At 30.8% G+C, this 25315-nt stretch overlaps 3 protein-coding genes across 5 annotated transcripts in view; 2 read left to right on the top strand and 1 right to left on the bottom strand.

Annotated features, from left to right (window-relative positions):
* Positions 1-241: 241 nt before the first annotated feature.
* On the bottom strand, positions 242-7144 carry LOC105146099 (uncharacterized). Its single transcript, XM_011056153.2, has 3 exons — positions 5529-7144; positions 5243-5413; positions 242-3334 (listed from the first exon to the last, which is right to left on the bottom strand). The coding sequence occupies exons 1-3, from the start codon at positions 5876-5878 to the stop codon at positions 3163-3165; spliced, it is 693 nt and encodes a 230-aa protein (XP_011054455.2). The 5' UTR covers positions 5879-7144; the 3' UTR covers positions 242-3162.
* Positions 7145-15594: 8450 nt separating this feature from the next.
* Cap-G (Chromosome associated protein G) lies at positions 15595-20773 on the top strand. Of its 3 annotated transcripts, none has more exons than XM_011052410.2 (7): positions 15595-15846; positions 16039-16835; positions 17185-17719; positions 17842-18141; positions 18276-18644; positions 18721-19236; positions 19372-20773. In XM_011052410.2, exons 1-7 carry the CDS (start codon positions 15739-15741, stop codon positions 19483-19485), a joined length of 2739 nt encoding a protein of 912 aa, XP_011050712.1. In that variant the 5' UTR covers positions 15595-15738; the 3' UTR covers positions 19486-20773. The 3 variants fall into 3 exon arrangements, with proteins under 3 accessions (XP_011050712.1, XP_011050714.1, XP_011050715.1); XM_011052412.2 differs by lacking the exon at positions 15595-15846 and having other exon boundaries at positions 16046-16119; positions 16212-16835; XM_011052413.2 differs by lacking the exon at positions 15595-15846 and having other exon boundaries at positions 16062-16119; positions 16215-16835.
* Positions 20774-21300: 527 nt separating this feature from the next.
* The window catches only part of Rpb8 (DNA-directed RNA polymerases I, II, and III subunit Rpb8), a 69171-nt gene continuing 65156 nt past the window's right edge, over positions 21301-25315 (top strand). Inside the window, exon 1 of the mRNA XM_011052408.2 lies at positions 21301-21455. Coding sequence (XP_011050710.1) covers positions 21383-21455 — 73 coding nt within the window. The 5' untranslated portion in view covers positions 21301-21382. The remainder of the gene's footprint in view (positions 21456-25315) is intronic.

Genomic DNA, 25315 nt, shown 5'->3' on the forward strand with positions numbered 1-25315 from the left:
TAGTGATCGACAAGTATAATAAAAATCAGTATCACACCGTATCAGTAGTAAGTATCAGGCTGGTCTTTGCCCTGATGTAAACAGCAAAATTCATGAAACGTTGGCATTTTAAGAATGGATCTGGACACGGAGAAAACCCGTCAAACACATAATCTTTACATAGAAAATACCCGTAGAAATCTCAGGAATATTATAATAAAAATTATGGATTCAGGAGATCGGATGTGTAAAAGGAAACATAAACAATAATACATTAGAATATAGGCTTTCTTTCATTTAATTAGAAATATTTGAAAGGAGGAGTACATAACAATTAGAAAAAAATATTTTTTGATATATTTCATGATATGAACGTTTCTATTCTTTGTCCGTATCTAAGTTTGAATAAACAGTTTTGCTAGTCTCAGTCTTTAACCATCTTCAAGTACCATAAAAAGATTTCGTCATATTATCTGACTTTCCTTGATAAATCATATCATTTTTTACAGTATTTTTAAAATTGTGCAAATATAAATAATGCTAGTAATACTAAAATTGTGCAATAGTAGTTAATGTTTTAGCTACCAATGGTACCTGATGAATGTTAATAACATATAAAAATAAATACAATAGAGAAAGTAATTGGTATATAAAAATTATCTCTAAATTTTTGGATTGGAATCTAACTGTAAAGAATGAAAATTGAGTGAGTCTTAAAAAAGAGTGTCACAATTTTTAATTCTTAAAAGTGAGACTTCACTCTTTACATTAAGAATTTACTCTAAAAGATTTATAAAGTATGTAAACGGATGAAAAATACATTACGTTACAATAAAAAATACAGTACATTGAAATGATGAAATATTAATTTTGGTTACGTATAAAATGATTTCATTTAAATTTAATTAAATTTAAATTGAAAATTTCAAATATAATTGATTATGTGATATGTTTCTAAACATACAACAGGCTGTCAAAAAGTAATGTGTTGTTCGACTGTCAATCAAAGATGTTTATTTTATTAGGTCGTTTAATTAGCTGCATTTGTCGTGATATTTCTTATATAAAACTACATCATATTTACATTATTTTTATTTTTTTCTCCATTACTTTAATTCCTTTCAGCGTTAAATAACCATCTTGTCTATTTTATATGTATCCTAGTGTCTTTATTTTATATTATTCGCAAAAGGTAAATAACGTAAAAGTAAGGTAAAATTTATAGTGATACATAAAATGTCATTGTTCAAATTGATACATGGAATTTCTTATTTTTTTTCAGCATATTAAAAATAGATAAGTTTTTATTCTTAATATTAAATAAGTCCAAAAGAATTTCTGAAAATTGCTTATTTTTGAAAATAACCTATATGAAAATGATGATATAAAAATAAATTAATGATACTAATTAAAAATTACAAAGAGAAAAAAATTACCTCTTTAACCGTGAATAAATAACCAGAAGTGACATTTAGTTACAAACAAATCACTTAATATCAACACATATTGGCACAGATATTATGAATAATCATTATTATATAAAGAAGTTAATTAAATTAATAAATAAATTTAAAAAAACGTTGTATAAAAACTGTACTACTAATATACTATTTATAGATAGTAGATAATGTGTATATTATAATAATTTATTCACAAATACATCTATATATTTAAAATGTATGATATTAATAGTAAATGATGTAAAATAAATTTTTATGTAACATAAAGTTATATGAAAATTTATATAAATAATAATTAAATACTTAAAGCGTACAACATAATTAATACAGCTTTAAGTGTTTATGTACCTGGATATATTTGTCTTATAGTTGTATTAAAAAGGAGGTTAACAATTAATTAAATTTAATTATCACTTGGTATTCGATTCAGGTGTAATGGTTCATTTAACGTATGTGTTTTTATTAGTGATGTTGTTAATTTTTATATCTTGAACTTAAACTTATATTTTGTTTTTGTTACATAGACCAAAATTATATGTTTATACATTCAATATCTCTTAAAAGGATCCTAAAACCGATTAATCGTAATGTAAGTAGGATTTATATACAAACGATTTATGTATCACTGATCTGTATGTACAGAATAGTATGTAGTACATAGATATCTTATGCACATAGAAACATAATTTTCATAAAAAACTAATTTCAATTATGACATATTATTAATTATACGTAAAAATCCAATTTTAAGAGCTCCACATTGTATCTTCGTGACAAATAGTACTCTGCAGATCACAGTTCTGTAAGTACAAATGGCATAGCTTTTATCTGAAGCTGATATAGCAGCTATAGATCGCCATACTAATAAATAGTAAATTGTTATAAATAAGAAATTGTAAAAAATACCACAATTTTTTAACTTGTATGTTCTGGGCATGAAAACTCTTTAAAACTCAAGCACACACAAGTATTAATACATATAGATTAGTTGTGACAAAAAATTCTCAAATCTATAAAAAAGAAAAGTAATTGTCATACGAGATTTGTGGTATTATTAACGGCTATTGGATCCTTAAGAGGCGGATCTTAAATGGTCTTCTGTTTATCGGTTGAACGTAATAATTTTCTTAGAAGGACATCGTACAATACAATAACTTTTATAGCATTTGAGAATCCTCTAAAATTAAAGTATATGTATTATTATGTGTCTGCAACTTGAAGTTTATGTCACGAACAACAATTTTTTAAATTGTTATGCTGTTTAAACATTTTTTAAATCTGAGTAACGTCTAGACTTTTCAAGTTTGTCGCAATATTTGTTTGATACAAAATTTGTGGAATTTGTACGTACAAAATTGAAAGTTACAAACTAATAAAGTAATTAGAAGAATAACGTTGTTGAAATTAGAATTACATGTAATTAAAACGATATCGCTTTACAAAAATTTATGTAGATATGTGCGTACGGCACTGAATTGCAGTATATAAGAATTAGTCAATGCGTCATATTTTATCAGTAAAATAGCAATTTCCTTCAGAGTTCGTTTTTTGAAATTAAGATCTCATTAAGAAATAGATTTGTATATACTATAACGCAGTATCAATTATTCTTTTTCTGGAAGATCATAGGTAATTTGGCCCTCAGGATCAAGAGAGTAATTATGAATGTCAGATGATTGTTGGTCAAGTGATTCTAGAAGTTCTCCTGTTTCGCAAGTTCTTTTCAAATCAAATATTCTTCTCCAAAGGAGGAAAGTTCTTCTCTATCGGCAACTTCTTCTGTATCGGATAACGGCTTTAATTCGGCGGGAAGTTTTATATTATCTATAGTTATATCAATATTTTCAAGAGGACTCGCAACATATTCTGATGTTTCTGAAGTCTTCGTTGCGGATCTGTATATATATATTGTGATAAAAAAATTAAAGAGTTATAAAATGTAATATATTTAATAATTATATTACTTGATAATTACATAAAAAACCTCATCTCTTCAATCTAAATATACGCTTAGAATAGCAAAATTCTGTAGTAACTTATGAATTGTTAAATTAAATACTTATATTTGTGGCTTTGTATACATGAAAGTATAAAAATGTCCCAAATTTATTGTTAGGATATATGTTATTATAATAATTAAAAAGGAAAAAGGGATACGAGCTTAAAAACAATCAACATAAAATGACAAACTGTATAAATAGTTAAAAAATTAAATAAAACATGTCATGAAATTAAAAAGGTTAAATTATAATTTGACAATCAGATTATAATTTGAACAAAACAAACGTTTCGATCCTTGTTGAATCATTTTCAATGTGACAAATAAATTAATAATAGAAATGTAACATAGATAAAATATAAGAAATTAAATAAAATTCGCATGTTTAAACAAGCACATAAGAAATAATAATGACGATAGAAAAAGAGTAAAATGCCGGCATTCATTGTATATATACATACACATATATATATTAGGTGTTGGAATTAATTCGTAGCGTTTTTTAATGAAAGAATGTTATTTATTTCACATGAGCATTAAAAAATACATTAATGAAAGTACTTCCCATCACTTGTAAAACGCTACGAATTAATTCCAACACCTAATATATATATATATATATATATATATATATATATATATATACAATGAATGCCGGCATTTTACTCTTTTTCTATCGTCATTATTATTTCTTATGTGCTTGTCTTATAATATCAAATATAATTTTTGCCTCTTTCTTTTAATTTTAATTTATTACTTGCGACTTGTTTTGAACCTTTCTTTTTATTGTTTGCGACTCGATTTGTACTTTTCTTATTATTTTTATTTACTTCCATCGTTAATTTATTATCATAATTTATACGTGCTAACAGAAACATGTTCGTTCTTATACACACGCACGGTTCGGAGGAGCACATTTGTGTCAACTATAATCGTTTGTTTGAGTTCCTCTCAATTTGGAACGACTTTTATAGTTAATATTGTGTCCGAATGCGAATTTTATTTAATTTCTTAGGTTTTATCTACGTTATATTTCTATTATTAATTTATTTGTCACTGAAAATGATCCAACAAGGATCGAAACGTATGTTATGTTCACCTTCTGATTGTCAAATTATAATTTACCTTTTTAATTTCATGACATGTTTTATTTTATTTTTTAACTATTTATACAGTTTGTCATTTTATGTTGATTGTTTTTAGGCACGTAGTCCTTTTTCCTTTTTAATAATTATAATTTATTAAGCCTTATTATTTTTATAATTTAATATGATATTATGTTATATGCGAAATAAAGGTACAATGGTACATAAAGAGAATTTTTTGGGGAATTTATCTTATATATATGACAGTCTTCGAATAACTTCGTATTTCGAAAAGCTTTATGTTAATCTCTGTCTCATTCTCTAATAAAACTATGAATAAAATATAAAATGAATGTAATTAATTTTACTGAAGTGCAGGGTATAAATCTTTGAAACATTGCATTGTATTTTAAATATTTAAAACAATGTACCACAACTATCATTTTTTCGGAATAAATTTTAAGACTGAATTCGTTCTTGAAGGCACATTTAATCATAAAATATATGTGTATGCATAAATATAAACTTCATTTCCTAAAATATTATAAACAAGAAAAAAACAAGTTAAATATATATGTCAATTCCTCAAAAATTAAACTATATCTAAATTAATAGCATAAAATCATAAAAATAAGCTTAATGAAAGCAATTTACCAAAGCGAGTGCATTACGCATTGCATGCAATAATGAATTTAAATTAATTTAAAGTGAATACTTACTCGTTAGGAACACATATTCTATCCGTGTCATCGGTCAAATTAGAAGCCATTGGTATTGAAGCTTCCTGATATTCCGCATCCTCCACAATCATACTGCCGCTTGCACTGGCACTTGTGCCATACATATAAGTATCTTCGTAAATAACTTCGTCTGGATCGAAGATTTTATTTCTATATAAGGAGTAACAATAAAAGTAAGAAACACGATAATTGTGCATAGAACTCCGTGAAAGAATTCCTACATTATTTCTCTTAATTCTTAAAAATATACTTATTGTATACTTACTTCTTCCTGTGTACTTTAAGATGAATCCCTAATCTATGGGCATCATAAGCTGGAAATATTTTTTTACACATATTGCACTTTGCATCGCCATCTGATGTTAGAGTAAAATAATCCCATGCCCAATGAATGTTATGTTCTGTCTTCTGTTCTTCTGTTAATACTTCCGGATGGTGCATGGTCAAGTGCTTGTGTAATGAAGAATAGTTTGTTCCATAATTTATTACTGACAAACAATATTTGCAAATTGCCAAATAATCCGATTTTGATGGTTTGTAATGTTTACGCAGATATTGACGAACTCGGACCTTGAATACTCGGATCTTGTTGCCTCTTAATTGCTGGTCTGCCATTATAATTGCGCGTTTTGTATTGCGGAATTTTAAAGCATTTAATCGGACTTAATCACTGAAGGTATAGAAACGATATGAGGAAGAATAAACTGCAGAAGGTCGAAAACAGAAGTATCATTCTTTCACAGAATATAAATATTGGTATGTTTAGTTTGAATATGTCTCTTCAGTGCTGTGTTTTTGTCTCGTTTCGGATTCTACGAAATCTTAGCGGGTCGAGGGATGTGGAATGTCTGGCTCCGTTTTGTGTTAATATTTCTGTTACACGCGCGTAAGGTGAGAGGGGATATGAAAATCAGGACCAAGCGATATTTCTTTGGTGAGGAATCGCTTTTGTGCGACAGAGAATGCTCGCGGAAATATAAGAAGAAATGAAAATAAAGATTGGACGAGTTCAAGACAGCAAAGCGGCTAGTCATGCTTACCGAACGATTGTATATGATTGTTTAAATCTATAAGTAACAACCAATTATGTTCATTTGCTCGGCGAGCAGGCTAGCCGGTTTGTCATCTTGAACGCGCTCAATAACTGTGTTCAGCAGAACGTTTATTGTGCAATTATTCGAAATTTTCTTCGCGCTGATTGGATTATGTTTTTAGATCTAAAAGAATAATCCTATTTCAGCAAATAATCATAAAATTCAATACATATAAGAATGAAGCTGAGAGCCAATATAATGTATCTGTTAGAGTATTCAAGACAATATCTTTGTTATATTTTGCTATTAAGTTTTGTCAGCGATTTTTCTACGTTTGTTTATAATTTTTATCTTGAATATTGTAACAGATATAATATATTGGCTCTTAGCTCTTTTCTTATATGTATTCAATATTAATCATTCGAGCCGTTTTCTTATAGTTTTGATCATGAAACTGTTGTGTTGTGCTGAACTCAGCCACTGTATGGTTCGACACGATTGAGGAGCCTTTATTGCGATAACATGATAGCAAAAACGCTATGTCTATTCGATTTGCTTACACTTTCAACATCTCCACTTTCTCTCTTTTCAGCGTCAAATATATATCTATCTCATTTTAAGTGTAAAAAGTGTAAAAAAGTGTGAACAATTCGAACAGACTAATTGAGAATTTCTAGCTTGTGAAAAGTTGATACATTGAACCCTGCAGAGCGGCCGATGGCAGTCGACATTATGAATGCAATTTGGGTCTTAGCAAATTGGAAATTTTATAGGCAGTGCACACCATTTTGTGATTCTCTTGTACGTTATTAGACAAGTTATACAAAGACATTCGAACGCTCATCATTGCCTCATGTCTGAACATGTCGGAAAAACTTGCTCGTGGGAGTGGAATATTTGACTAACAAAAAGGGGGAAGTTCAAAATGACTACCTTGTTCTTATTTATTATTTATTTTGTGCTTTTTATTATGTCCCTTTTTTTACATTTGCGAATTGCATCGATTTATCTAACAGTCGATAAGGTATCATTTTGGTCGTAATTTGTAATAATTGATCAATTTCATTCGAATATTCCCCTCTCATTCAATTGTAAGACAGTAATGCTCGACTATGATTAATGTGTCAGACAACGGCATACGGAACACGAATGAAGAATAACGATTTTAATTAATCAAAAATTAAATACATAAAAATTCACGATTTCTGACAAGTTGATGTCATTATTTTTTATTTCGTATTCCTAATTCCGTATTCCTGCTATTGTGGGTAGCCTCTTACGACCAGTCTAAATGATTCCTGAAAATTAAATTTCTATTTTACATACAGTTATACTGCCATTTCAAATATCGGTCGATATCCAGGCATAATATGTTAGAAAGTTCACAATTGATTTTTAATCCAATTTTTAGATTCCTTTAATATGAATTTCCATACTGAGTAAAATTTTAAGTATGGAATGCTCTATGATTCTACACCACAGTTGCCGGGCTTGTGTCTAAATCATTTGTTAGAACGGGTGAGAACCGCGATACGGATTTTCTAGAGCATATGATAACAGCTAACTCGCGATTATGGCCGTTTTCAGCTTACTCTCTGATTTAGCAAACTTTTCATTATGGAGTATATAATATATTTATAGAGTGTATAATATAGTTCTAATATTGTATATAATATAGTTTATAATATATTAGGTGTACAAATAAGTTTCCGCCGTTTGACGAAAGACAGCGCCACTAGCAAGTTATGGTTAAAATTGTCTGATGTAAAAAATTATATCGTAAGGTTGGACATCTGTCAACAACATAACCTTGGAATACTGGAGAGAGAGAGAGAGAGAGAGAGAGAGAGAGAGAGAGAGAGAGAGAGAGAGAGAGAGAGAGAGAGAGAGAGAGAGAGAGAGAGAGAGAGAGAACCACTGATGAACTAGATTCGCAATAATAAGAACACAATTCGTGTGCTATTGATATTAAATTTAAAGTGTAGTTCACCAGAGCGAAATAATACACTTACATATTTTTTTTTGGTTGTACTCTCGCTGTTTTTATTATTCGTTATCGAAATGGTTTTGTGATTTCTTTCACATCCGTTTATCCTACGATGTTTGACTACATCTCCGGGATTCCTACGAGTTCGAGAATCGCCGACTGACTAGCTTCAGTAACAGATAATTAGACATCGCTATGTGGGAATGACGAAGAATCGGTGCATGGGCTCTGCGTAGACGCACACCCGTGAGGTACCATTATTTCACTGCTGGGATGTTCGAATAATTGAACGTTGGCCGATACGTGGCAGCGAGTTGTATCGTATAACGGTTATTCACATGCTGCGAATCGTATCCTGCGGAAACGCCGAGTGCTTATATCAACCTGCGAGGCAGCACGATGTCTATTTCAAACCGCCAATCTTCCTCTCTTGTCTATATATACTTCTTTTCTCTTTTCATGTTTTCTTTCACTGTAATCATTGCAATATACAATGTATCCTACAAGTATATTGAGTAATCTTTTTAGCTTAAAACTTTAAATTTTATATCTATTTAACTAGCTTTTAAAAATTTTGGACGATTTTCTTTTGTGTTCAGCAGTTTTTCTATTCTTGACGCGAGACATTGAGAAAGTTATGTTTTGAATGAATTTGAGCGAAGTCTGTTTAAAAGTAAAATAAGATATTGTTATTTATTTGCACTTTCGAGACATAATTCGCTTGCAGCCTACATTTATCAACATTGAATAGTTGCCGTAGTCATGGCTTCGCTTTGAAAACAACCGTCATCCTTTCGTTTGTTCTTCAGTATCTATGCATGAAAGGCCACCTCGGACAATCGGACGGCTGTATGCGCTCATGTATTCAGTCCTCCCGTTATTTGCGCAGTTCGGCTCAGAGTAGCCTACGATAATCGAGCTGTATCGAAACCGATGTAATAAGATGTAAATAAAACATTTTTTGTTCGAGTTATTTCATGTGTATTGTCTTTTACTTCCCATCCTTTGCCTCGACGAGCCAGGAAAAACCATAAAAATTGAAAAAACTGTATCATACAAAAGAAACTCCTACTCTATGAATTCTTCCATCCTTTCTTCATTCAGAGCACGCGCGCTCTATCTTTCTCTAACATGCAAGCCTTTATTATAAGCGATTTTCCATCATCGCATCTGAGAACATTATATGTGATAGCGACATCTTCAATGGACATCAGCTCATCGATTGCGAACTATTAGCTTTAGTTTTTAATAAGTACGAAAACCGATGTAATAAGATGTAAATAAAACATTTTTGTTCGCCTTATTTCATGTGTATTGTCTTTTACTTCCCATCCTTTGCCTCGACGCGCTAGGAAAAACCATAAAAATTGAAAAAACTGTATCATACAAAAGAAACTCGTACTCTATTAATTCTTCCATCCTTTCTTCACTCATAGCACGCGCGCTCTATCTTTCTCTAACATGCAAGCCTTTGTTATAAGCGATTCTCCAACATCGCATCTGAGAACATTATATGTGATAGCGACCTCTTCAATGGACATCAGCTCATCGATTGCGAACTATTAGCTTTAGTTTTTAATAAGTACGAAAACCGATGTAATAAGATGTAAATAAAACATTTTTTGTTAGCCTTATTTCATGTGTATTGTCTTTTACTTCCCATCCTTTGCCTCGACGCGCCAGGAAAAACCATAAAAATTGAAAAAACTGTATCATACAAAAGAAACTCGTACTCTATTAATTCTTCCATCCTTTCTTCACTCATAGCACGCGCGCTCTATCTTTCTCTGACATGCAAGCCTTTATTATCGATACATTTTTAAAGAAAAGAAAAATATGTCATGGTCAAATTCAAACCTTTATTATCAATGCATTTTTTAAAGAAAAACATGGTCAAATTTTGATAACAAAAAAAGGAGCCCTATTGTGTAGGAGCTCTATTGTGTAGGAACCTAGACCTTTCCCCCTGTTTCCCCCGCGTTAGGTATCCTCCGCGCCAACAAGTACTTCCCCGCACCCCACATTTCCCTCTAGCCCCTGGGTTAGAAACCGCCTAGTATATCTACTTAAGAAAATATACACTGAGTATTTCCGACGACGCTAACAATTATCGCAACACATGAGCGGTGATCAGTATCGATCTCGCAGTGAACACAAAGTGATTTGGAACCTTAACTTCCGAGTTTTCACTTACTAACTATCACAGAGGCTTACACGAGGTCCGCACGCAGTACGCCATGACACCAGAGAGAACGAAAGGAGGAAGAGCCAGAAAGAAGGATCAACTTCAGCACCGCGACGTTCGCAGCGCTGCAACTGGCGGTCGCAGCGCTGCAGCCAACGCTCGCAGCGCCACAATAACTCGATGCGTTTGTGTTTTGTACTGGTGATTTTATTAGAAATTATTCTTGGACAAAATTAAAGTTCTTGCAGACGTGACACGAGATACTATTAAAGACCGACATTCTTACAAGAGTACGCATCCTTGTGAATATAAAAATGATTAGAATTAAAAACTGATAATATTGTACTAATATTGGGTCATCCGCGGTACTTTGTTACTAAATATATGACCTTCAACACACATCTAGTGACAAAAAACCGCGAATACTTTTTAGATGACAATATTATGATTTATTAGTTTAATAATATTTATGCATTTAAAACTCAATAATACTTAATTTTTCTTTAAAATTGTGATTTCAGTGTTATCGTCAAAGTTTGATTATTAACAGAGATGATAACTGCAGAGAAAATATTGTAATATTTCTGCAATAAATATAATATTATAGCTTTACAAGTATGCATATTTATTTATGGAACATTTATATAATAAAAAAATCATAAATTTAATAATGTATAAGCCAAATGTTTATGTTAATAATAGCAAATTTATATCAATTGTTGATAATGTTAGCGTTTTTCAATTATCTCCGGGCTCTTTTATACCGCTGAAAATTTACGCAGGTTTGACGATCTTTAATAGTATCTTCTGAAAAATGGACGTCTGAAAAATGGACATCTATAAATTGATTTTAGACGACTTGGAGAGACTTTCAGTCATATAATGTCTCACTTTAAAGACGACTGTAAGCCGATTTTAAGTCAACCATTCTAGGTTGTGATCCGATTCATGCCCACAATATTTTTTAGACGTCTTAAAGCAATAGTTGACTCAGAGTCGGTAGAGTCGATTTTGTGCTTTTAGGGAAGTATTGTAAATAACATAAAAAGTATGATTTTATATTATTTTGCGTGTTCCACTTCCGCTTATTCCGTTCAATGGGACATAAAGAACCATCTATTGGAAAAATAATGGATTTCTTTTTACTACACCTAATATTTAAAAAAATTCATACTGATGTGAGTTTGTCACTAGCCCGTGCCGCAAACCACGTGCAAACCGCGTTCCATATAATATCAGCGAAAGAAATAGGCGGTACGTGATACGTGATTCCTAATTGCCTAGTTAATTACTATTAGTACTGTTACTATACCGTACCATGTACTGCGCTCTATGTAATCCCTAAGTCGACTCTGAGTCGACTATAGCTTCTAGACGTCTGAAAAATGGACGTCCGTAAATCGATTTTAGACGACTTAGAGACGTCTCTAATGTGTAGTCTACAATGCTGTAATAGTAGTGGATGAGGTTGTAAGAGTAATAAATTGACCAATCACAGTTGAAGGTGAGAAGAATAATCGACTGTGATTGGTCAATTTCTTACTCTTGATACTGCCATTGTAGATCACGCATAAGTCATACAATGTCCCACTTTAAAGACAATTGTAAGCCGACTTTAAGTCAACTATTCTAGGCTGTGATCCGATTCATGCCCACAACGTTCAAGAACAGCATGCATCCTTATTTAACTATAGTTAAATAACAAGGATGAAATGATTCCACATTTAAGCTTTGTGAGCGTAAATCGCACTAGACGTTTTGAAGTCAATATTGGAAGGACGTCTATACAAAGTCGATTTGCAGTCGACTCTAAAGGCTGATTTGGCAAAATCAACTTACAGTCGACATATCGACGGTTATGCTGTTAGAGAAATCAACTACAGTCGAATGCGAAGAGAATAAGTGATTGTGATTCGTCCATTCCTTACAGTTTAAGGCTTAAAAATCTATTGTAGATCCGGAGTTAGGACTGCCGCAGACAAAATTTCTAACAGTAACCTTGAGACTAATTCTACAATGTGCTCTTTGTTTCCTGTTTCTTGCTGTTTGTTTCCGTTTGTCTCTTGCTTTTTTAGTCAATAAGACAAGAGACAAACAGCAAGAAACAGAAAACAAAAAGCATATTGTAGAATTAGCCTAAAACGTGAATTTAAGCCAATAAGCCAATCAAGATACTGCTTTAGATATACGTACTCTAACTAATAGAAATAGAAATAGCAGTAAAATTTATCTATAAGGCGAGTTTCAATTGGTTAAAATTCGCCTTATTATGAGATTATATTGGGTCATCTAAAAAGTATCCGCGGTTTTTTGTCACTAGATGTGTGTTGATGGTCATATATCTAGTGATACAAAGTACCGCGGATACTTTGTAGATGACCCAATAGATAAGATTACTGTTATTTTCATTTCCGTTAGATTATAGTTGCTTTCCATTTGCACACAAGTAAAACTGAGTCTAAAGTGAGCTGAGTATTTGATACTCAGATTAATGATGTCATTATTTGCTTACTTTGGTAAAAAGTTATCACATGACAACACAGGTTTGAGCCTCATTTTTAAAGTGAATTTACGAGATCTCTAAAGCACACGGACTCGATCTTATGCAAATTACAGGCAAAAACTCGATTAAACCTCACTTGTCAAAATGCAAAAGAAACGTGCATTCAACTGAGTTATAACGTCACAAGTGAGAATTATCTAAGAATCGATGTAAATAGAAAGCAACTTATGTAGATCTAAAGCAATATTTTGATTAGCTCATCGGCTTAAGTTTATGTCCTACGGTTATTGCGAATTTTATGTGTGGTATAGCCGCAGTACAGACTCTTGCATAATGCATAGTGCATAAGAGAATCAATCAATCGAAATTCTTCTTTTCCGTAAAATGGGAGGAAAGGAAAGATTCTGATTAATTGATTCGTTTATGCACTATGCAAGAGTCTGTGCTGTGGCCTGTAGCCTTTACTACCGAATGCGAGAAAAATAATCGCTTGTGATTCGTCCATTTCTTATGGCTTAAGGCTTAAAAATCAATTATAGGCTAATGCCCGTATTACATTAGCGATTGGAAATTGCGTCTGCGTTTGCGTTTGCGCTTGTGATTAGACGTTTTTCAATCACACTAACGATGATCAGCGATTAAATTTTGTCAGATATTTCTTGCAACGCATATGAAAATAATACAAAATTATAAAGAAGGAATTCACATTTTTGTATTTGCATCATCACTGAATTATAGATTTCACATTTTTCTAAGAGATATTATTGTCTTCAATTTTCGTTTTAATAATATATGAACTGGTCACATGACTACAAAGTCGCTTTTTAATTGCGTTTGTGTTTCGATTATGAAAAATAGACAAATATAAGACTGGTATTCATAATCAGATCTTATATTCAAGACCATCTTAAATACGGTCTTAAGAAGTCACGAATCAATCAGAGAGCATTAGCGTCTTGAGACATTACTTAAGACGATCTTGAAATAAGAATCAATCATGAATATCGGCCTAAACGGGAATTGTGAATCGTAATCGCCAGCATCTCTTTTCTGATTGGTCTAAAAATAATCGCAGGCGCAAATGTGAATGCAAATGTAATTTCCAATCGCTAGTATGGAACAGGCATAATGCGAATTTCCCGCAGTCTGACTGCGGGAACTTAATTCGTCGACTGGAGGCGTTTGTCAATTATTTCTCATTGTCCAATAAAATCAGATTAATTTTTTTTTTTTTTAAATCGGTAACATGCCTATACATTTTTACTGAAAGTGTATTAAGTGGAAATCCTACTAAAATCTTATTATTTCCAAATCATTTTCACTAAGTTGTAATTTTGATTCCGATAGACACTCTTCATTCCTATTAAATTTCAATCGATTTTTAATAGATTTAAATAGGTTTTAAGCAAAGTTTGGCCGCCGTCCCATGAGCGGAAATTTACAGCAGCGCGGAACAGCGCGATCAATCACAATCGCAGGAAAGAAAGCAAAGTAATGACTGCAGAGTTGCGCTGTTCCGTTCCGCTGTAAATTTTTGTTCATTTTGGGACGGCGGCCTTAAAAACGCTATAAATTGCAATTATTATTATTGTTATTTTATTATTATTGTTGATAGAGATATTTAAATAATAAAAAGAAATAATGGTACTATAAGGAATCATTTAAATTTGCAAGTAGAAATTAATATTTTGAAGAAAGTATCTGTGGCTTTTAAATTTGTAAAATATAAATTATACTATATATGTTTAAATCTCGATTGATCTTGATTTGTTTTAGTAAAGCGTTTTTTCTACAATTTTATATTTCGCATAAATTTTATTTATAAATTTTATTACAAGTTAGTTAAAGAGATTTCCAAAGAAAACAAGAAAATCAAAATAATGTCAATATGACGTCAAATTGACATTATTTTGATTTTCTTGTTCTCTTTAGGTTGTATGTAGTGATTTATAAATTTTATTGTATTTAGATATATTTATGTATCCTTCTGATATTCTCATGATAATTTTATTAAAACCACCGACAAGATACATATTAAAGATGGTTGATCCTGGGCAAATTTTTGTCCTCACAAGAAAAGACCCAGTTGGCCCGGAGGTAATTGAAGAACGCTGTTATTATCGACAATTAATAAATTTGTCAATAATCAAACCCGGGATAACATTAAAATTAATTTTAATTAAAGTTTTAAGTACAGTTTTAATTAAAAATCGAGTTAAAATATTGTTTAATTTTACATACATATATACATATATACATACATATATTTTGACTAGGGTTAACGGTTTTCAATAGTGTTTCGGCGATGCTAATAATACATATAAATATTGGTATAGTCGAATAGCCTATTTTAGCGATTGAATGAAATTGGAAGATAATAAACTCAATAAGATCCAAAAGATGATGAAATTTAATCGATTGTTTTTATGATTCGATCAAAACGAATTTATGTCGAGTCTTAAATGTTGAGTCTGCAGGTAAATTTTCGAGCTGCTCAAATCGGCTGTTTCAGCAACCAAAAAGATCACGTGATCAAAATTGACGAATATCGAGCATCCATTTTAATCACGTGATCTTTGTCGCTGAAACAGCCGGTTTGAGCAGCTCGTGAAAACTTACCTTTATGGACTGGTAAATAGATGACACTATAATCGCGTAGATGCTTTGAACGTTATTTGAAAAGTAACGTATACAATTGTGTGTAGGATTGTGTAGGTAGAATTTAGCGATTGCAATTCCTGGAGTTTTGTCCGTCAACAGATAAATATGGCTCCAGCGATCAGAGATAATATGAAAAACATATTTCACAAAGTACAATTAAATAAAACTGATCATATGCAGTACATGAAAAAGCTCACAAAATTGTATGAGAGGGTGAGTCTCTAAGGCTTCTTTCAATACAATTTGATTTTGCTTTCTTGAAGTAATATTGATTTTACAAAGATTTGAAGTTTTCATTTGATTGATTAGAATAATTTTAGAATAATATTTGCTACATATATATATATATTTGTCTTCTTGAAATAAATAATGGTATTTTATGATCTATTAATTCTTTTTTTTTAGACTGATTTAGATACATTTTGGGAACATTTTGTCTGGTGTCTGAAGGTGCCTCTTTCAACATCACAACAACATCCATATGTTGTAAACACATTAGAGTTTTGTGCTAAATTCTGTATGAGTTTCTACCCATCCTTGGATAATGAATCTATAGAACCAATCTCACCATTTCTTAGCAGGTTATTCGAGTTTCTTTTATCAAGTCACAATGCTAAGGATAAAGGAGTAAGATTTCGCATATGCCATTTTCTAAATATGCTTTTAAACTCTATGGGCGATAACGCTTTCATCGACGACAATTTATGTGACCAAATTACAGTCAGCATGATGGATCGATTGTTGGATAAGTCGCCTAAAGTCAGAGCACAGGCTGTTTTTGCCTTATACAGATTACAGGATCCATCAGATGAACAATGTCCTGTGATAAAAATGTATCTTTTTCATGTATCTAGAGATCCAAGTGCTGAAGTTCGTAAAGCGGTTCTTGCTACTATGGGTAAAAATCAGAAAACCTTACAGGCTGCATTTATAAGAACACGAGATATTGATGATTCTGTTCGTAAAAAAGCATATGAATTTATCAGTAAAATCACAGTGCGTTCCTTAACTATTGGACAAAGAGAGCGTTTATTAAAGGATGGTCTCAAAGATCGATCCGACAGTGTTAGAATATGTGTAAATAATGTTTTATTGCCAGCGTGGTTAAGATATTTCAAAGGAGAATATATGAGTCTTATTCATGCATTAGATGCAGGAATAGGAACAGAGACTGCAACTTTAGCTTTACAGATATTGTTCAAGTAAGTATTTCTCCTAAAGAAAATAAAGAATAAAGTAGTGTAGGGTAGAGTGGAACTTTTTTGTCCATTTCTCATGATAATGTTTATGTTTCTGAACAGAACATGTTGACTATTTAAAGGCTTATGCCTGTGTCTGTACCTTCAAGGGGTAATCATAATTGTATAAAATAATTGTATGTAATTATAAGCATGTCACTGCAAAGAGATTGTTTGCTATCGTAAATTTTCATATTACTTTAAAGTTGAAACTGATCAAAAATCACTCTGCCCTACCATATATCTGATAAAATAATACATACCATTTGTGTACATAGATATATATTCTTAAATAAATATTGTTTTTATACAGAAATGCTGATTTAAATACATTATTGATACAAGTACCAATAGATAAGAATACAAGATTGATTCCTTTGACGAGCTTAACAAATGAAAATGTTTTATATTGGAAGTGTGTAATACAGCATCTCCATCATCTTTCCTCTACGGAAGAGTTAGAATTAATGATTCCAGAGTTATCAGAATTCTGCAAATATATACGCGATTTTCTTGCTCTCATATCTTCTCAATCACATGAGACATGGGAAACAGAGAGTCACAAGTTTATTCTACTACAACTTTTTGAAATATCTACAATGTATGATCTCTCGGACGAGGTAGGCAGGAAGAATCTAAACGAAGTGATAATAGACACTTTAATGAGCGATCATTGCTCCACTAAAATAATTGAGTGTCTAGTGATTCATTTAGCAAAGGTGGTACCAGATGCCAGCAATATGCTGAATGCTGTTGCTAATGTTATTAGCGAGATTAGACTACCTTTGAAAGAAAATATAGTCACTCAGCAAATTACTGCAGAGCAACAGCATGAAAACAACATGCGAGTGAGTATTAAAATCTAATACTGTTAAAAAATAATATATCTGTAAATAATGAAAAAAATTTGATCATACAGGACCTTTCTGTATTTATAAATGTTTTTATTTTCCTAACAATTTGATTGTAGAAAGCTAAATTAACAGTTGACATAATAGAACTCGAAGAGGAATTGTATCAAGCAATCAAAGAACAGAATTTTCTACAAGCTGATAGCCTTAAAGAAAAGATTAATACTTTGAAAGAGGAAATAAATTGTTTATGTAATACACCCGAAACTATAATAACTGAGGATAATATGCGAGAGGAGAAAAATGATACTGTAACTATGGTCAAATGCCTTGATATTTTATATGTTGCAATACAATCTATTCGCGTATTAACACCTACACTCAGAAGTTTGATGTGTTTTGTTTTAAACAGCCTTGACGTAAGTACGCATAAATTTTACATGTGCGCAAGCGTATATGTGTGTGTGTGTGTGTGTGTGTGTGTGTGTGTGTGTGTGTGTGTGTGTGAAAATTTATATTTTATAGTCACTTAATTTAATTTATTACATTTTAGCATCCTCACGATAGTGTACATGTATTAGCACTAAAGACGTTATGTGTTTATTGTATCTTGGACAAAGAATTAGCTAAAAAACACATAATGATATTTTTTTACCAATTTTCTCTTGAGCAAGAAAATCAAGAAATATGGGTAGTCTCTTTGAAGGCAATATTCGATCTCTTGCTGGTGTATGGTTTGGAATATTTTAATATAATGCAAACTCCAGAAAATAATTCCGTACACAATAGATCTGAAAAGACTCGCTCACTGTATACACATGAGGATAGTTCACATGAAGACATTTCTATAAGTAAGCGGACTGAAATAGAGGAAGGTCCTTGCAATTTCATTAAAATCTTAACAGGATTGCTAACCAACGCGGTAAGTAATAATATTTTTGAGTTTTGCTAAAATTGAATGAGATATTTATACAGCAATTATATTCGAAAATTTATAGAATCAAGATTTACGCACTATTGCGGCGGAAGGACTCTGCAAATTATTGCTCAATCGACGAATCAATAGCAGTAATCTAGTATCGCGCCTGATAATTATGTGCTATAATCCAGTCAACGTCGATGACATTTATCTTCGTCAATGCTTGAGCGCTTTTTTTGACTGTTTTGTAGGGCGTGTATCTGATGCGCAAGAAATGCTCGAAAACGCATACTTCCTAACTTTGCAGGTTCTTTGTAACGCACCGGACATTAGCCCTTTACGGGAGATTAATGCATATCACGTATCTAGGTTTATACTGGGTTTAACAAGACGAGGCTGCCAGAAGAGTAGTGGGCAAACATTTTATACACATAATAACCTTGCCTTTGCTATTCTGGCTGAGATTTTAAATCCAAAAAGCAAAATAGATCAAGAAATTCTTATTAGATCTTTGACAGATTTATGCATTCAACTTGAGGACGATGATCTATCAAAACAAAATCTGCAAAAAGCCATCAAGAATGTTACGAAAATGGTATGTCATTTGTCCTTTATATTTCTGTATCAAGTTTTTCATATATTTCTCTGATCAAATTTCTGATACAAAATTATAATTTAAATGCATTCTGTTATAACACACATGTGTTAATTGTAATTTAATGTCTGGCAGGTGATGAATTATGATAAACGGTTGCTTAAATATATTCAGCAATTTAAACAAAAATTAGAGCCATCCGAAGAAACAGAGATTAATATGGAAGATGATAGTGACAGCGAATCGTAAATGACGCACATTTATATAATATGTATTTATATTTATTAAATAAAGGGAATCCTAATTCTTGAAAATATCAAAATTAAATTTAAGTTATATTATATCAATATATTTAAATAAGCATTAATAATTCTTTAAAAAAATAAACAGCAATTATAAGTTTTTTTTTTTCGTTACTAAATATATTGAAGATATTAGAAAATGAAGATTTAATTTGTATTGCCTAAGATACGAAAAAAATTTAATTTACATTTTAAAATATATTTTATAATTAAAAATATAAACAATTTATAAAAAAATTAAAAATTTAAATAATTTATAATTTTTAATATTAATATTCATAATAATTAAATTTAATAAGTTAAATTTAGTAATTTATGTAAATTAAAAATAATAATGATAAATTGTAATGCCAGCAATAGCGGTTAGACTATATGTTATAAGTAAATTAAATTAATTAGTAAATAATTAGATTTAGATAATTAATAAATTATTTAAATAAATTTTATATAGTGAAATATGTAAAAAATTGAGATATAATTAAAGAATATTTGAAAATGAGAAATAGAGAAATTAATAGTAAAAATTAGGATTAGATACCCTGTTATTTTAATTAAAAGAAGTGTATTAATTAAAAACTAAACTGTTAAAAAAATTAAATTTAAATAATTTGGCGGCATTTTAAAAAGTTAGAGGAATTTGTTTAATAAATGATTAATAAGATTTATTCCGTATTGCCTAAGATACTAAGAAATATGAAATCCTTAATTTTTACGTAATGCGTCGCGTCAATGTGTCATTGTATTGACGCACGATTTTCTCGATACTCGTAAAAATGTAATCCGCACAGCAATGCTGCGTAAAAACTGATAGTCCATTTAGTGGCTCTCTCTATCGGCACGCTCACGAGCATCAAGGCCGTCCAGATAATTCAGTAAACGTCGTTAATTCCTAATTGCATTGATCTTCGGCTTTGGAACCGTTTCCTCGTATAAACGATGGCCTCGATGAAGCTTCGCAAGGTTATCCGTGCGTACGTTTTTCCGTTTCCAAAATTATCGAGATTAACACCGACATGCACGTTACAGACGTAAATAAAGAAAAAAATTATCGCCTATTTTTTTTTTGCAGTATTATGGTGGAAGAAATATTTCTTCTATCATGCGCAGTATATCGAATATCTCATCTTTGACATGAGTGAATACTATTGTTAATTAAATAAGGTTCGTCAATAAGGCATAAGATATCTGTAACTATTACATTTTGTCATTTCATAAAATAAAATTTCTCATTTTTTTAGATAAGGAATTGTTTTAATATTGGTATTGATAGAAATTGCAGATGTTTATTTATGTCTACAATAATTTTTTAAATCAAGCATTTCCTTCAATTTCTATTTATTATCGCATGTTTTATATGAAAGAAGATGCTGTCAGTTATTTTTAATTAAGGTTTCTATTTTTAAAACAATTTATGTCATTAGCGCTGTTTATCCGTCGCAAAAGGTCTTTGATGAAGATGAGTAATGCATGAGAGACACGTATGATTCATGAAAACATCGCAGACGTATTATGACTACAAAACAAATATTAAAGCTGTTATAATTAATTAAATTTAAATTCCGTTAAAACTTTAAAGAATGAAATTTTTACGAAAAAAAAATTTTTTTAAGAATTTTTACGAAACTTTTTACTTTATAAATATATTTAAACAAGATTTCAATTTATTTATGGAACTATTTAACGGCATTAAAAAATTAAAATTAACTCGTAGACTTTGTATTTCAGAATCGAAATAAATCATAAGGTCTCGCGAAGTTAGTTATTTGTACGCACCTGGCAGCATTTTATCTACTTGACGTCGTCCGTCGACAGAGTGCAGTGTAGTCGCATGTCAGCAGCTGAACATGGCGGGTGTGTTGTTCGAAGATATTTTCAACGTGAAGGACATTGATCCGGAGGGCAAGAAATTCGACAGGGGTGAGTTCATATCAGAGTTTACATTTCGGCGCGTTCGCGTTTCGACTCGCCGTGACGATTCGCGCGCTATTTTCATTGCCAGAATAATAGCGTTTGACGAGTTGCTCGATTTTGCCGATAGCGCCGAGCGCCGGCATCATTATAAGCACATGGTGTAAGTAACAGCTGAGAGCTTTCGATCTCATCTCGAAATCCTTAAATAAATCTTATCCGCTTTATTTATTGCGACACGGCCGATGTGGGCCGATGGCTACAACGTCGATCGAGAAAAAGGATAATCTCGTGCATGACACCGGTGCGGTGACACTGATCTGACTGATCCCGCTCGTCGATCGGCACATATGATATGAACCAATGTGAACCGGCGCGAGCGTATCAATGGCGGGTTATTCGAACACTGAGATGGTACACTGAGAGAAAAATATATTAAATTTTAATAAATATTTATTCGAACATAGTGCCAATTGAATATTTATTAAATGTAAATATATACTAAATGTAAAATACACATTGACAATGACTATTGCAGTATCAACTATCGATAGTTTTTATTATCGATCGTTTATTTTCGATAATCACAAGATCAACTATCGATTATTTTAAAAGCGCATGAAATTTGAAGCCGGCTGAAAAGAATTTATTGTTAGACATTTCAAAATATACTAGAATTCGATTTTAAATTAATTTTTAAATTATTAATTAAATTATTTGAACTAAAGGCTGTGGCACACAAAAAACTTAAAATAGTAAGCAGTTAAGGAAATCAACATGTTATGCATGGTCTACAATGGACAATAACAGTAGTTGATTAAGGAGTAGGCGTAGAAATCGATCAATCATGGTTGAATGTGAGAAAAATAATCAACTATGATTGATCGATTTCTACGCCTACTCCTTAATCCACTACTACTGCCCATTGTAGACCATACATTAGATCGGCTACTGTTTATGTTATGGCCTTACGATTCTATTGTGATTAATCAATTCGCTTGCTGCTTTTTTTTTGTGCCATAGCCCTAAATAGAAAATTATTTTATTAAATAAAACAATAAAATTAATAACAAAAGTTATTGAATAATTTTGTTGACATTCCTAGACGACCAAGACAAATATTGATGTTGCTTTAAAAGGAATGTAAATAAAAAGAAATATATTAATTTTTTAAGTTTATGTATCATATTTTACATTTTCATTAAATTTATGAATTTATTTTTATTTGGAATATGTATTTCTATTACAATGAATTTTAACTATTACTTAATTTTATTACAAAAACATAAATGTAAACGTTTTATGAAAAATAATTTTTTGGTTTTAACGAACATTGACTATTTGACATAACTTGCCCTGCATCTGAGAAAACACATTCTAAAGGTACAATGTAGCCTTCGCATAGACTGAAAAAATAACAAAATGGTGTTCGAAAGTATTATCAATGGTTGGAAAAATAATCGATGACGTTCAATAGTAAAAAACTATCGACTAATAGTCCATTGAACGTCATCATAAAATACTTTTACTTCTCATAAAACAAACTAAATGACTGTTAAATATCAAATTATAATGGTATAATTAATTAATACTTAAAAAAGAATATTATTTTGTTATACATTAAGATAAAGTTTATGTTTTTGTAATAAAATTAAGTAATAGTTAAAATTCATTGTAATAGAAATACATATTCCAAATAAAAATAAATAAAGTTAATGAAAATGTAAAATGTGATACATCTATCGATAGTCTATCGATAGTTAGACAGCACTACTATTATTTAATTTCTTTGGATGTGGTTTTGCTTTTTACTAATATTCCATTGAACTTGATCATTAAGAGTGTCGAGAAAAGATGGAATTATATCTTCAAATATTGCAATATTCCTAAATTATGGATTTTTGTTAGCAGTTTAGTTTGTTCTTTATTTTTTTTTATTTGATGATCAAATTTATAAGTAGAACTTTGGGACACTTACTTCTCATTATCGGTAATGTCATGGTAATGGTTGACCTCCAAGAAAATATACTTGATAACATTGATTTTCCGATTAAATTTTTTTATAGTTACGTTGATGATATTGTGGCAGAGATTCCTATTACACAATCAATAATTTAAAAAAAATGTTTAACTCTGTACGTCCAAGATTACAGTTTACAATTGAGGTAGGGGGTAACAAAATTAATTTTTTTGATAACTATTTTAATTCAATACAAAAGATTAATATTTGACTGGTATTAAAAACCGACTTCTTCAGGTAGATACTTAAATTTTTTATCCAGACATCCGCTCTCACAGAAAAAAGGCGTGATCATAGGCATGGTTGAAAAGATGTTTTTCTTTTCTGATCCGAAATTTTATAAAAATTTTAAACTTATTAGTATTTTATTAAATAATGATTATCTTCTGTGTGTGTGTGTGTGTGTGTGGATTTTATTTTTAATACGATGTCTCAGAGAATAAAATATTTCTTTAAAAAATAGTGAACATGATTAATAAAAAGAATTTGGCTAATAAAAAAATTATATGGTTTACAATCCTCTATGTTAACAATATTTTAGATGAATTAAAGTGGCTTGAACACGCGTATTTACATAAATTACAAACAATACGGTATCCAAACTTGCATTTTACAGTATCAATGAACTTTGTAGTTTAATCAAGGTACAAAAAGATCCATTACCAACCAATTCACAGAGAAACGTGGTCTATAAGATTGCCTGCAAAGACTGCGAGGCTTCTTATGTAGGACAAACGGACCGACAATTACACACATTTCTGAACACTGAAATCACATTAAAAGTAAGATATCTTCCCATTTGGTCATTACAGATTATAATTTGACCATGAATTCGATTGGGAGGGAATGTAAATTTTGGATATAGAAAGAAATTACAACAAAAGATTAACATCCGAAATGCTACATATAAAAACCCAAAAAGGAAGTTTAAACCTCCACAAATAGATACGGGATTTTTAGACTATGCCTATACGTCAGTTCTTAATACAATTAAAAAAGTAATGTTTACAACTATACTTTTGTCTGTTTCGGATCGGTACTTGTATTGGTGGTGACATATGTTATTTGTCTCTGCGTAACCGAAGAGTGAACAACTGTTACATTTTGATCTATTCACTTGATGAAAAAATTTATTTGGATCACAGTTATTGTTTTATTTAATTACTCAAATAAGTATTATTCAATTGACTGCTATATGTGTATGTGTAAGTTGCATCAATTCGGTGAATAATAATCTCCTGTTGTTTCTCTTTTTAAAAAAATAATTTTATATATATATATATCTTTGACATTTTCTCTTATCATATTGTAGCTTTCATAAGAATTACTTGTTTCTTTCTGGTAAACTGGGATGAGTCTAAAGAATTTCTTTGATATGTTGGATGATGGCATGGTGCACTACCTGCATAAGATAGTATTATTATATTCAATTCCGTTGAGAATGACTTGAAGTAAGTCATCGCGGATATTATTCGGACATTATACATTTTTATATTAAAAATGGGCTTTTAAACATATCTATTGTTATACTTGCGCACAAAGTACCGCGCTGACTCTTACTTCCCCTTTTATTCTTATCTTTAATTTGGTAAACATATACTTATTTGGTACAAGAACTATTAATTTAATTTACCTATTATTATATTTTATTTAACAAATATTTATTTTCCGTAAATAAATGTTGTATTAGTACTATTCAAACAATTATTTATTAAAATTTAGTACATTTTTCTTTCTCTCTTGTAAAGAGAAAAAAAAAGAGTTGAAAAGTTAAAACAATACTCGAGACAGTCTTATAGCGTTTTTTATTGGCAAAACTGATGCGCACTCAGTACATATTAAAGCTCAG

This window comes from Acromyrmex echinatior, chromosome 8, assembly GCF_024713525.1.
Source record: "Acromyrmex echinatior isolate Ae372 chromosome 8, ASM2471352v2, whole genome shotgun sequence".
NCBI lineage: Eukaryota > Metazoa > Arthropoda > Insecta > Hymenoptera > Formicidae > Acromyrmex > Acromyrmex echinatior.